Raw genomic sequence first — 13,261 nt, forward strand, 5'->3', positions numbered from 1 at the left:
ATTGAAAGCCATCGCAGCGCCAGGTAGGACCTGTTCAGACGGTTGCTGGAGGGCGTTTTTCTCACCTGGGTGTAGTAAAGCAGTCTCCAGGTACGTTGTTTATTGCTAACCCCGGGAGTATGTTCTGGAGGTGCTGGGACACATTCGGCAAGATGAGCTTGCTCAGCCTTTCCAGGTGGTTTTAGGAAAACCCTGCCTAAGAAGCCTTTAAGGAAACTGAGAGGCTGGGCTTGAGAGGCAAAGCCTTGTTTTTGTGTGTAAAACATGTTTTGCCTGGGCAAACTGGAAAGCAAAGGGCTGGGTAGCAGCTGCTCAGGGCAGGCTTGGCTGCAGCCTGGCATTTCTGGACAAAGAGGAGACCTGGTCAGCCCTGAGCCTGAAGTGGCCCCAGGTGTCTCTCCCTGCCCAGCAGCCCAGGGAATCAGGGCACTGGAGCTGCTTCCCTGGTGCGTGTCAGTTCAAAGAAAGCAGCCAGCAAGCAGTGAGGAGCAGGTGAGGGCTGCCCAGGGCTCTGGTGTGCCTGATGCCACTGAGAACGCCTGGCTCTGGCCACAGGCTTTCCCTTCTCCATTTCTCTGCTGATGGCTCCTCCAAACTGGAGCTCTTCCTCCTCATCCACCTGTTGAGCCCTGTGCCTGGCAGCATGGAGAGGGAAAACCCCATCCAGATGAAGCTGCTTTTCTCCACCCTGGCCCTGAACCCTTTGATAAGTGTTGCCCCCCTCGACCCAGCTGAGTGTGCGAGGTCAGTGTCTGATGCTGGTGGGGGGGCAGGCAGAGAAAGGCTGCAGGGGGAGAAAGGACTTTCACTCCTCCAGTACAAGGCCAGGAGGTGCAAAGTGCAAGTGTTGCTGCAAAGCAACCCTATGTTAGTGGTAAAGATCCTGTGTCAGGCAGTGTGGGTGCCAAGATGTGGGGCCCTCTCGGCGTGGTCAGGACTGGGTGGGAATTGCCTGTGCTGCCGTTGGGAACAGATATGGTCTCGATAACAGCACCTGGCATGGCACTCATGATGCATTCATGCAAACACTGGGTAATTATCCCTTAACCTCTCCACCAGTAAGTCCTAATTAATTGCCTCTGCCAGGCAGGTAACTGATAATGGCCTGGGTTTGAGCGCTAGCTAGTGGCAGTGACCCTGTGCTGTAGAAGCCCACCTTTCTGCACAACCACTGTGTGCTGACAGCCCATCAGCTGCAGGAGCACTTTATTAAAGGCCAGCTAATCAAAGGTCAGTGCAAATGGCACAACACCACACAGGGTGCATCACTGCCTGCATGTCCTGCGGGCTGGGAGCTCACCAGAATTTCTGTGCTGACTACAGAAGAGGCTCAGATCTGCTCAGTTTGGCCCCAGACCCATCTTCTGCCACTGAGGTGTAAGCAGAATTTTAAGGCTTTGAGTAGCTGAAGATTCCTGGCATCTGGATGCCCAGCTGGGATGCTGCTCTGCTCCCATCCAGCCTGGCAGTGCAGAGTGAGGGAGCAGAGGTGTGCAGCTGTCCTAGAAATGGTGGGCCTTCTATGCCAGGTGCTGTACAGATGCTAAGTCTGATTCTTTTTAGGTTTGCTTTGAACATGTGACATGGTGCCTACACACTGGGATGTCCTAGGCAGAAGTGTAATTATGAGTGCTCTGGCAGTGGCAGATAAACAAAAGCACGGTCTGTGTCCTGCCAGCAGTGTGCACATGTAAGTGTGCATGCTGGGACTGAAGGGACATTTGCCAGCCCCAGGAAAACAGGATGTTTGATCTCACCTGGAGGTCAGGCAGGTGATGTGCCTGGAGGCATCCTGGAGGATGGGAGGAGAAGGGTTATTCTGGTTTTGCAGCATAAACTAATATTCCCTAGGACATGTTACTGACTGCTTCTCTCTTTGTCTCTCTAGTGAGGATGCAGCAGAGACAATAGCAATAGACTCTAACAATCAGCCGAAGTCTCCACTGGAAAAATTTATGGTCAGACTGTGTACACATCACCAGAAGCAGTTCATTCGTGTGCTAAACGACATATACACTGAAGTACAACCAGACTCTGACAGCCAGCAGTTATCCGAATCTGAGAGCATGGAGGCCTCTACTTGTGGCTCCGGTTGTAGCCAGCGAAGCACTGAAAATCAGGATAAGGGTGCTACTTGTACTGAATCAAAGCTCCCTTCTACATTGGATCCAGGACAGTCAGGAGCCGATGGCCCCCTGCATGTTACGGGACAAGCCCCAAAGCAGCCAGTGGAACTGAAGTCTCTGGACAGAGCAGAGAACTCCAGTCCTGCTTTGAGAAGGGACTTCTGCGAGCTCCCCATCACCAGGCTTTGCTCTGCTAGTCCAAAGGATAGCCCCACCCAAGGATACCTCAGCACATTGAACTCTTCCTCTTTGAATTTCCATCATGCCGCAAAGAGCCTGGAAGGGCAGCAAGCTGCTGGACAGGAACAAGAAGCCGGTATCAGGAAGTGTGAGGATAATAAAGAGCAGCTAGCAGGTAAGACTCTCATGGAAGGTTATATCTCAGTCAAAGTGGCAAATGTGAATGGCAGCGAAGACAGCTTAGAGAGCTCTCTGGGGTCCCAAAAGAGCTCTTTCAGGGCTCTCCCAGAGGAGTCCTGGGATCCTGGCTTTGCAGTGACCCCCCCTCGCAGAGCTGACAAAGAGAACGCTTTGCAATGCAGCTCAAAAGCATCTTTGCACCAGGACTTAGATGCAAAAGAACAAGATGCGAGACCAAAGCAAGAAAACCACCTGCATGCCATGGCGAAGGGCAAGGCAGGCTGCCAGCTGCACCCAGCTGACAAGGGCACACTGGACAAGTCCAAAGAGGGTTGGCTGCCCACTGGCGCCGTGCCAGCCGCCCACCGGACCCCCGGTGGGCACCCCCGCGCCAAGGCAGCCTCTCTCAGGTCCTCTCGGAAGAGCAAGAAGGCTTCGGGGCTGAGGATCAATGACTATGACAACCAGTGTGATGTGGTGTACATCAGCCAGCCCATCACCGAGTGCCATTTCGAGACCCAGCGGCTGGCGTCGTCCCGCAGGACGGCGAGGAAGAGCACCCGGGGGTATTACTTCAACGGGGAGTGCTGCGAGCTGCCGACCGTCCGCACGCTGGTGAAGAGCTCCCGGGCAGAGGAGAGGGCGAGCAGCCCGGCACTGCGAACAGAGACCCTTGTAAGTGCAAAGCCACCCCTGGTGCTCTCGGTGGAGGGATCTGCAGGGGCAGGACGGGAGGGTGAGAAGAGGGTTTCCTTGAGGCTCTTGGCTAAAGTGGCACCGACCAGCCGAGAAACAAAAGAGAGAGCTGAGCTGAGTTCCATGCAGCTCCGGGATACACGAGCACTGCGATCAAGGGAAGCTGCTGTGGCCATGCCGTTCTTCTCCCTCTCTGCTCCACCCAGCCCCCAGAAAGAGGACAGCTTGGCCAGCTCACCGCCACCCGGCTCCCCTCCTGCTGAAGGAGGGGGGATGACAGTAGGGGGCACTGTCACCTGGGAAGCTGGCAGAAGCCTGGGCTCCTCTGGGGATGGCAGCAGCAGCAGGCAGGCTGCTGATATTGCTGCCTTTTCTGTCTCAGAAGCACACGGTGAGGAGGAAGGTTGTCCAGGCTCTGACATACAAACTGTTCCAGACCTCCCTGCCAGCCCAGGGCCAAAGTCTTCCTCACAGCCCTCTGCCACTACAAACACAACACCTCTGTCCTGTGATGGTGCCAGGGATCCTGCCCAGCTTCCAGGCTCAGGGGATGCCGAGCTCTGTGAGCAGTGTCTGGCAGAGCCCTCCCCATGCTCTCCAGGCTCACAGGCTCTTGATGAGCCCCCTGCCACCATGGATGGGGAGAGCCCCCTGGAGCCCCCTGCCACTTTGCAGTGTGGGGATGTGAACAAAAGCATTGATGCTAAACCAGAAGCCGAATCATTGGTCATGGTGGGTGACAGCCCTCTTGTGCAGGAGGATGCTGTGCTCATCAGCACACCCCTCCCCAAAATCTTGGAAGTGGAGGCAATGCAGAATAACAACACAGCAGGTGAAAAAGAGCCCACTGAAGGGGAAATGCCACCTGACCCGAACAGCTCAGACTCTGTCTCTTCCAAAGACAGTCTAGACAAGAAGCGAAAGAAAGGTAGGAGAGTGCTAGTGGCATCGGACCGGTGTCTCCGAAGCCAACAATCCCAGTCATCTGCTGAGGGCAGTGCTGAGGACTCTGGTTCTTCCAGCTCTGTGCAGCTTCCTTGCCTTCAGATCAAAGTCTCCAAGAGCCCTGGCCCTAAGCGGTTCAAGAGAGAAGAGCAGCTGGATGAGGCAGCATCCATGCACTTCCCAAATGACTGCTTTCTCAATGTGCTGCTCAAAACCAGTGAAGGGTTGGACATTGGCCAGGCTCCAGAGAGCATCACTGAGCAGCAGCCAGGCGAGGAGAATGGTGTCACTACCAGACAAACCTATAAAAGCATCTTAGCAAAAGAGACTGCTGCAGAGGGAGAAAGTTCCTCTAAAGATGACTCCTCTGCTAACAGCAGCCAAAGTCATCCGGGTGAGATGCTGGAAATCAGCATCCAGGCTGATTCTGAGAAGAAAAACATCCTCCTCCCTCCAGAGAACAGTGTTCCTGCAAATGATGCTGAGCAAGTGGATGTGAAAATAGTCAATGCCAGTACAAAGGACAAGGAGAGCTCTGACAGTGCCAGGGATCTGGGCAATCCAGTGGACTACGAGCTGGTGACCAATTTGCCTTTGTGTCCCAGCAGCAGAGGTGGAAGCAAGCATCTTCCAGCAAAAACTGCAAAGCATAAAAAGGTTGCTCTGCAGTTTTATAACTTAAGACATGCACCTGCACCTGTAGACAGTGCAAAAAAGAACACACCAGGGAAGGAGTCTATGCAAGCAATCCCCAAACTGAGGGATGAACACAGTTCAGGGAATGATGACTGCCCAGCACTGGAGGACATAGATATGGCTGACAGCAAACCAAAGTTCATGGAGTGGTGTGCTGAAGAGGAGAACCAGGAGCTCATTGCTGAGTTCAACACTCAGTACATGAAAATCCAGAAGGGCTGGATTCAGCTGGAGAAGGAGGTCCAGCCAGCCCCCAAGGTAAAGAACAAAGCCGACAAACTGAAAGAGATTTGGAAAAGCAAAAAAAGAACACGGAAAAGCAGAGGCTCATTGGAAGTGCAGAAGCTTTCTCCTGTGCAGATGCTGTTTATGAAGGCCTTTAAGCTGTCTGACATATGCCAGTGGTTTCTGGAGACAACTGAAACCAGGTCTCTAGTGATTGTGAAGAAACTCAACACTCGTCTCCCAGGGGAGATTCCCCCCATGAAAGTCCCCATGCAGAAATATTCTTCCTCTAGTCTCTACCCCAGCTCACTACAAGCTGAACGTTTGAAAAAACATCTCAAGAAGTTTGCTGCCACTACCCCAGCTCGGAATAACCTGAAGAACCAAAAGCTTTGGGCCAAAATTCGTGAGAATGCTGATAAAGCAGAGGCTGAAGAAGCCACCACTCCCAACCAGACGTCTCCCACTGATGCCAGCACCAAGGAGCTGAGTGAAGACAAATCCATCCAGCCTGCCCTCAGCTTGCCCACGCAGGCTAGCACCAGGATCCTGCGCAAGTACTCCAATCTTCGGGGCAAGCTGCGAGCCCAGCAGCGCGTGGTGAAGGCAGAGAAGCAGAGTGATGGCCCAGGGGACCATCTGTCCCTGGAGAGCAAGCAGAGCCGGAAGAGTGTGTGCATCAACCCCCTGATGTCTCCAAAGCTGGCCTTGCAGATCAAAGCAGCTGCCTTTCCTGCTAAATCTCCCTCGGTGGATGGAACGGGGAAGGGGCGGAAGGGGAAGAGCAGGTCCCAAGAGGACCCCTTACCCAAAGTTGACTTCCAGCTCAGCAAGAAGAAGAAGATGCTGAAGGAGAGCGGGAGCACTCAGGAGCGATCCAGTTCCTCCACCAAGGACAAGCTGCCTGCCAAGAAGGCTAGTAAAATAAAGCATTCAGAGGTCAGCGCGAAATCTCCCGCCACCCGAAAGCAGACTGCTGTGGAGAGGAGCAATAAACTGGCCAGAAAAATGTCTTTGAAAGAGAAGAGAGTTCCGAAAAAGCAGCTGGAGAAGATGCGACTCCCCATGCGGAAGGGCAAGGAGAACACGAGCAGACGGGCTGTGCTGCTTCCCAGCCATGAGGAGCTGTCCAAGTCCCCAAAGCAGAAGCCCCTGGGGGAGTCCTCCACACGGTCACAGAAGATGGCCAACAAGAAGCACAGCAGTGGGAAGACCCTAACAAGGTCCATGAAGAAGATGCAGGAGAACAGTGTGTCTCAGGGCAAGAGGAAGCTGAGGGCAAAAGTGGACTGTTCGCACAGCAAACGCTCACGACTGGACCCGAAATAGCAAAGAACCGGTAGCCATGTACAAAACTGATGTATAGTAGTAACCCTTTACCATGCATTAACTAAAGCTGCTTTTATAAGCTGTAGCAAGCCTTTAAAAATCCGCAGTTAAAGGATAACGCCCATGATTTTAGGCATCAGCAGATGTGTCTTGGACAGAGAAGTGGTTGGTCTGTCTGGCTCTGCTGTTCAGAAGGAAGTTTCTGCAGTTTAAACGTTCCTTGGGTTCTCTTAAATTTGGAACCAGGCAGTTTTTGTTGAAAGTACAGTGCCTTATTTATCACTTTAAAAATAAAAATAAGAAGCTTGTCTGTGTGATTTGGAGGCTTGCGTTTTATACTTGAGGCACAAGCACTTGTACTGTAGCAGAAAGAAAACCACCTTCGTGCACATGAAGTAGCTTTTGTTAGCCTTTGGGTGCACACAAACATTTCCCTTTCTTTCAGAGTCCTCCTTCTGTCTGTCTTCTTAGTGGCATTTAAAGCAAAACCAAAACCATTTCGCATCACTAAGGGAGAGAAAGGCGAGTCTGTCCTTTGTCGGTTCGCTGGTAGCAGCTGCTGGTGTCCCAGACTGTTACCTGCATGAGAATGTGAAGTAGCTACTGGTGTGTGTACTGCTGATGGCTGCCTGCTCCTCACTGCACAGCCTGTGGGTGGAGAGGGCCCGCTCAGGCAGAGGAGATGCCGTGGGTGAGCCAGGTAACAGGCTGCCACATCCACTGCTGCCAGCTGGGCGTGCTGGGCTGTATCTGTCTTTTTTCTTGCTGGCTTCAGGGATGAACCAGTCTTGCCATGCTCTGCTTTTGGACAGACCTCCTTCTCCTATTTCCCTGTCCTTGTGGTGATTTCTGTGGTCTCTGATGGCAAAGCTTTTCTGCAGTGCTTCACTGAAGGTTGAATCTTTCCCTTTTTAAGGGCTTGAGTTCCTGATGTTGGTGCTCTGCAGGAAGGGAGCTCAGGCCCTCACCTTGTGCTTTTGTGCACATCTTGCCTGGTGCTCTCCTAAGCCAGGTTTTGCAGTTGAAAGAAGGTTGGGATGAGGGACTGGCTTGCGTTAATTTTTTACCATAATTTACATTTCACCCTTTTACTAGCAAGGTGCAGGAGGTTTTTCCTTGCTTGTGTCACAGAATAGGGTCATAGTGCCTGTCTTCTCTTAGGAAAAACCTGTTAGAAGTGCATAGAGTGTGTGGCTGTGCTGGTTCTGCTGGGCAGAGATGACCAGCAGCTGGGGAGAGCTGTGGTCTGTGCTAGGGAAAGGCCCCTGCTCAGCCATTGCATCCCCACAGCTTCACTTTCACATTGCTGCAGAGTCCCTTTGCAGGGATCCCAATGCCAGCCTCTTTCCACAAACAAAGCAGCAGTGCCTGTCAGGGCACTGTGCGGGCCCTGAGGCTGCCAGACCTTTAACAGCTGCCTTGCTGGACCTTACTCAGCTGCTCATCCCTGATGAGAGCAGGGCTCTGGTGCAGCCCATGAAGTCAAGAGACGCTGGGCCTGGGAACAGAGGCTGGAAAAGGATTGGCTGCAAAGGGAATTGCTTTTCATGGTTGGTGTTGAACCCCAGATCTCAAAGCCTGGGGGCTGGAGGTGAAAGGCAGATAATTGTGTTATAATCTTTCATTGTACCCCTTTAGTACAGAGATGAAACCAGGTGTTTGATTTGCACGCCCTTCACAGAGCACCTCTGGCTCTCTTGCAGTTACTCCCTTTCCCAAGCATTGACACACACAATGCTGCGGCACATTTTTCTCTTACTGTGAAATGGCTGATTTAAAAAAAAAAATCCTTTGCCTTTCCTTTGAATTGTGCTAGAATAAGTTAACTCTCTGAACAGCTAGCAAGTGATTAAATCTAGCCTGTCAGTCCCTGTACAGATTAATATGAAGTTATCTATTACTTTAATTTTTAGTGCATGCATTAAATATGTCAAACATTCCATCAGAAAAGATTTAAAAGCATTTCAAGAGAGGTGTAAGGCAGGAGGGCACTGATGGCAGTTAAGTGACTGATCTGTACCTCTTTTGCAGGGTGTCTTCCCCTCTTGCTTCTCCATTGCTACTTATGGTCCTTCTCTAGCCTCAGGCTGGGGCTCAGCCACATGGGCCCAGATTTCCTCTCCTTCCTCTGGGTCAGGTGTGCATGTGAGCACGCCTCTTACCTTTGTTCCTCATGCCATTCCCCTGCAGCAAATCCCCTCTCCCCATCCTTCACCATCACCATGCACCACACGCTCCTTGAGGTTTTCCCTCTCTTTTTCTTCTCTCATTTTTTAGCTGCTGGCAAATGGTAAATGCAGGCTGTCTAGCTCCCTGTCTTCTGTGCTTCAGGGAGCAGGAGTCCCATTAGGATAAAACCCTATATAAAACAAGTGGACTCTTTCTAGATGGGGTGCTGCTGCTCCAGTGTCCTGGATGCCTTCCTGCACCCTGGGGCTTTACCAGCACTGATTGGCTCGAGCAGGGGACAGTAGGTGTCACTGGTGCTGGAGTGGAGCAGCTTCTGGGCATCTGTCCAAGTTTGGTGTGCACTGCTTGGCTTAGGCAGTGGTGGGATCAGAACACTGAGCTTCCCAGCAGTGTCCCTGGCAAGCAGTGGAGACGTGTGCTGCTGAGGCACAGCCCCTGCTTTAGAGCAGTCTGTTACCAATAAATGTGGCTCTTACATCATGCAAGGGATGCACAGGGGGCTGCAGATGAGCTTAATGAATGGAAGAAAATAAGCAATATGATTTAGTATCTTATTCCACATGGACTGGGAGTGTGTTTCCATGTGCTACAGGCTCAGAGTTGGCCATTGGCACTACCACAGTGCCATCCTCAGATCCACAGCCTCATTGCGCTCCTCTTCCCCTGGGCTACCCCACAGCTCCCTGCTCTGCTGTGACAGCTCTGGATTTCAAGTGCTGCAACCCACAAAGCAGATCTCTTTCTGTTACTTTGGCTTTTCTTGCTGGCTATTTTCTCATCCTATTGAAACTAGTCTCCATCATGCACCCTGGTCCATGAACTAGGAGCAGCATCCTCTCAGCTCTCCATCTCCACAGATGTCCTCACTGTCCCTTTGCTGCCAGCCCCCCTTTCTCATTTGCATGGTTACCTCTTTCTCTCTTTTGTCATCAGCAGCTCTCGGTCTTCACACTTCACATGTTCAGGATCCGTCCATCTTAATTAACCACTGGGAGGAGCTGCATTTGCCAAGCTCAGAGTCAAAACTTACCTTGGTGCTGTAGCAAGAGCTGTTTGAGCCCGGGATGGCTCCTCCTACCTGTAGCTGTTAGGATCTTGTTTAGCAAGGCCTAGATGGAATGGGTTTCCCTGCTGACAGGGTGTATGATATGGACCCAAAGCATGCACATATTTATATTCATCACTTACTCATCCCTGGCGAGGTCCTGTTTGCCGATGTTCACTCTGTGCAGTGGGGTTTCTGTAGTCACCTGCCAGCATGTCAGGGAGAGAGATTTGCAGCAAACCTTCTCTGAAGAGCCGACCAGTCGGCACTGATGCTTCTGACAAACTTTCTGCTGCACTGCTGATCGAGCTGTGAGAGCAGGATGAAATAGTTCCTGCTGCTCTCTGCACCCCTGTCCCTTCAGTGCTGGGTGTGCCATGCAGTGCTGGACTGAGGGTGGCTGGCTGCCCACACCACTTTTTGCTGGTGTGCAGATGAGCAAAGCTGTAGCCCAGCCTGTGTCCCAGCTGCTCTTGTGGCACCTCTGGAAATGCTGATGTTTCCAAAAGCTTTGTCAGCTCCTAGTAACCTCCCAGGAAATAGACATGAAATCAGATATATTGGTGCCCTGTTTTTAAGACTTGCTAATGGACACTTTTCTCTCCAGCTCGAAAATTTCATCCTGACAACTGCATTCCCAGTTGAAGGTGACAGAGAAAGCTGTATTCCCAGCCTTTCATGGCTAGTGCCTGGGGCAGTGTGGAGGTGTGAGTGGCCATCCAGATTGGGCTCTCACCTTTCCACCATCAGCAGTCTTGCAGGGGGAAGAGGGCTGAGCCCCAGCCAAGGTGTACTTGGGTCTGCATCCTTGGGCTGTATGCCTGGACAGCCCAGGAGTAAGATGGGGATAGGCTCCTCCTTGACAGGGAATGCCACTGGAGCTTTTCTTGTAGCAGTAGGTTTTTTGAGCAAACCACAAGCCTATGGTGTCCCCATGTCGCGTGTGTTCCCCCGTGTGTCGTAGCATCCATTTGGCCCATCCTTTAGCTTGGTGGTTGTGAAATGAATCCATCTGTTCTAAGATGTTCTCAGGAGTTCTTGTTTGTATTAAGCTCACCCCTAGGCTTAGCAGAAATCACAGTCCCCATCCTCCCTGCTCCCCTCTCCGCAGACAAGCCCTCTCTCTCACGAGCACTTCCACCTTCTCCCCAAAGGGCAGCAGAGGGCAGCTGGCGGTTTTGATTCAGGGCATGTTGGCAGCTTTGGGGCAGCCGAAGGAGCTGGGATGCAGCTGGCCAGCATTTGTGACATGGGTCTGGAGGCCAGGCGGTCCCACGGGCTGTATTGCTAGCCAACGTTTTCTAAGTCTGTTTGTAAGAGTACCTAATTTTAAAATGAAATGTGAATATATATTATGTGTAGGTGCCATGTAAGATAGTGTTGTGCTAGGCAGCAGGATGCTAACCTACTTTTTAAAGATTTTTGGGGGCAAGAAAAGGCATTTTTCTCTCACTTCATGCTCACAGATCTAATATTGTAAATAGGTTTTTAAAATATTTATTTCATGGGCTTTCCACAGGTTCTTGTTCTGACTGGTGTGTCGGTTTGGTGGGGCTGTATTGCCCAGCGTGCCGCAACCAAAGGGCTGGCGATTGCGCGGGGGGATGGGACGGGGCGGGGTGGGTGGGTGGTGCTGGTGTTCAGTTTGGTTTTATGTCACATCAAAGCTGAAGCATTAACTCTCTTCATCTCGTTTTGATGATGTCAGACCTGGTCGATGGCCACGGTCCCCAGGGAGGCCGTGAGCTCCCATGGCCAGCCAGGATGGCTGTTCCCCAGGACAGGGGGCACTGCAAGCAATAAGATTTGTAGTAATAATGTCTGCTTTGATGGCAGGGGCTCTCAGGGCCAGGTGGGAATAACCCTGCTCCCGGCAGGGGCTCAGTCCAGCATGGGGGGGGGTCACTCAAGGAAGTGTCCCCAGGGATGCAGAAAATGGGGGATGCTGTTACCCCCAAGGAACCCCCCCAAAACCACCAGGGTAGGTTAGGTAGTTGCTGGTAGCAAACTCCCACTAGTGAATTACTGCCTTTGTGGGTACGGGTGACCCAAGGGAGCACACTGCTGTCACTGCTAGTCCTAGGGCCGGCTCCAGAAGGTCATTTGCTCATTTGCTTTTCATTCTGCAATTTTAATTCTCCTTCTAGGAGGTTTGAGGTCATTTGGTAATTTTTGCTTAAGTGGGTTTAATTTTTTTTTTTTCTTTGTTAACCCCTTTTTGCCTGGAAGTGTGGCTGGCTCTGACCTTCCAGTCCAGCTGGAAGTGTCTGTGTAGGGCAGTGTCAGCAGGATCTGCTTTTATGATGATGGTCTCTGACTTTAGAGGATGGAGTGAGGGGTGCTGCTGGGTCCCAGCCCTGCAGGACCCTTCACCAGTCCCACACTTCCTTCACCCTTGGATCAGGTGTGTAAAAAAGAAAAAACAAAAAAAGGAAAAAAGGAAATAACACAGTAATTTTTTTCTTAAGATGTAAAACATTTAAATGTTATCTCCACCCTGATGGCAAATGTTTTTCCTTCATCTGTGTCTGCTTCCCTGAGAGAGTTTTGTTTCTCTGTTTGTTTCTATATGAATTTTAGACACTGAGCTGAAATTCCTCCTGTCCGGTACTGTATGTTTGAGCCCAAGCAATGTGAACTGTACAGACCAGCAGTGGGAAGTGGGAGCCGGTGACTGCACCTGGGAGAGCCGTGGCTTGGGACGGCATTCCCAGTTGGTGTAGGGAGTGGGAAGTATTGCGCCACAAGTTGGGAAAATGAACTGTCTGCTGTGAATTCTCGGTTGGAAATGTGGAGAGGAGTTTCCATTAGATAATGTTTACATACCTCACCTGACAAACCTTTGAAAGTGTATATATAAAAAAAAAAAAAAAGAAAAAAAAAGAAAATAAAATTATATTAAGTTGCTTTAAATCAATATGTATAGCTATAAGAGCTGGGTCATTTGAACTTTGAATATGTATCGATTCTCTAATTGTTGACATTTTGTGAACTCTGTGCTCCTGTCTTTTATTTCATCCTAGCCTATGGAAAAGTTGTGTTCTTGTTCCAGGTAAAAGGTCCCTGAGTCAGATCTGAACTCCTCAAGGATTCCCACCACCTTGTTTTCTTTTCTTCCTCACTGTCAATATTCACCCTATGAGCTTTCTAAAGGTCCGTATTTTATTGCAGCTTATTAAACGTTTCTTTGATATCAATGCTTGTTTGGTGTGATAAGTGGCGAAGACTGAAGGTGACTGAGTGCACGAGGTAGGGCACAACGGGCTGGTACCCTCCAAGTGTCACCCCCTCCCTATGGAGGGGGGATATAAATGCCTGTGTGGGGTTTCAGCGCTCCCACACCAATGCCTGAGGAGCAGCAGACTTGTGTTTGTGGCACCAACAGTGCAACCTCTTGGTGGTCCTGGGGACTGCTGCTCAGGCCCCCTCTGTCCTTCCCCAGAGATCTACAAGTGCCAGGTTTTCCTGGAGCCATTCCACCCCCCCAGCAGGCACTGGTCCTTCAGCTTCCCACATGCAAGACCCCAGCAGTGATGGCTGCTTTTGCAAGGCATTGCATGGATAACCCCAGCTTGTCCCTGCACCATGGGGGCAATGCATTTGCCAGAAGCACTGACCAGGGCTGCTCCAGCAGGAAATCATCCCCCAA

General features: G+C 51.2%; 1 protein-coding gene across 21 annotated transcripts in view; it reads left to right on the forward strand.

Annotated features, from left to right (window-relative positions):
• LCOR (ligand dependent nuclear receptor corepressor) overlaps positions 1-12,809 on the forward strand; it is a 91,270-nt gene extending 78,461 nt beyond the window's left edge. For 20 of the 21 annotated variants that reach the window (XM_086901252.1, XM_086901241.1, XM_086901242.1 and 17 more), the window contains one exon: positions 1,889-12,809. In XM_086901252.1, coding sequence (XP_086757378.1) covers positions 1,956-6,377 — 4,422 coding nt within the window. In that variant the 5' untranslated portion in view covers positions 1,889-1,955 and the 3' untranslated portion in view covers positions 6,378-12,809. The remainder of the gene's footprint in view (positions 1-1,888) is intronic. The other variant, XM_086901239.1, reaches the window with a different exon arrangement.
• Positions 12,810-13,261: the final 452 nt, after the last annotated feature.

The sequence above is a fragment of the Cyanistes caeruleus genome, chromosome 8 (assembly GCF_971803275.1).
Source record: "Cyanistes caeruleus chromosome 8, bCyaCae1.hap1.1, whole genome shotgun sequence".
Taxonomy (NCBI): Eukaryota; Metazoa; Chordata; class Aves; order Passeriformes; family Paridae; genus Cyanistes; species Cyanistes caeruleus.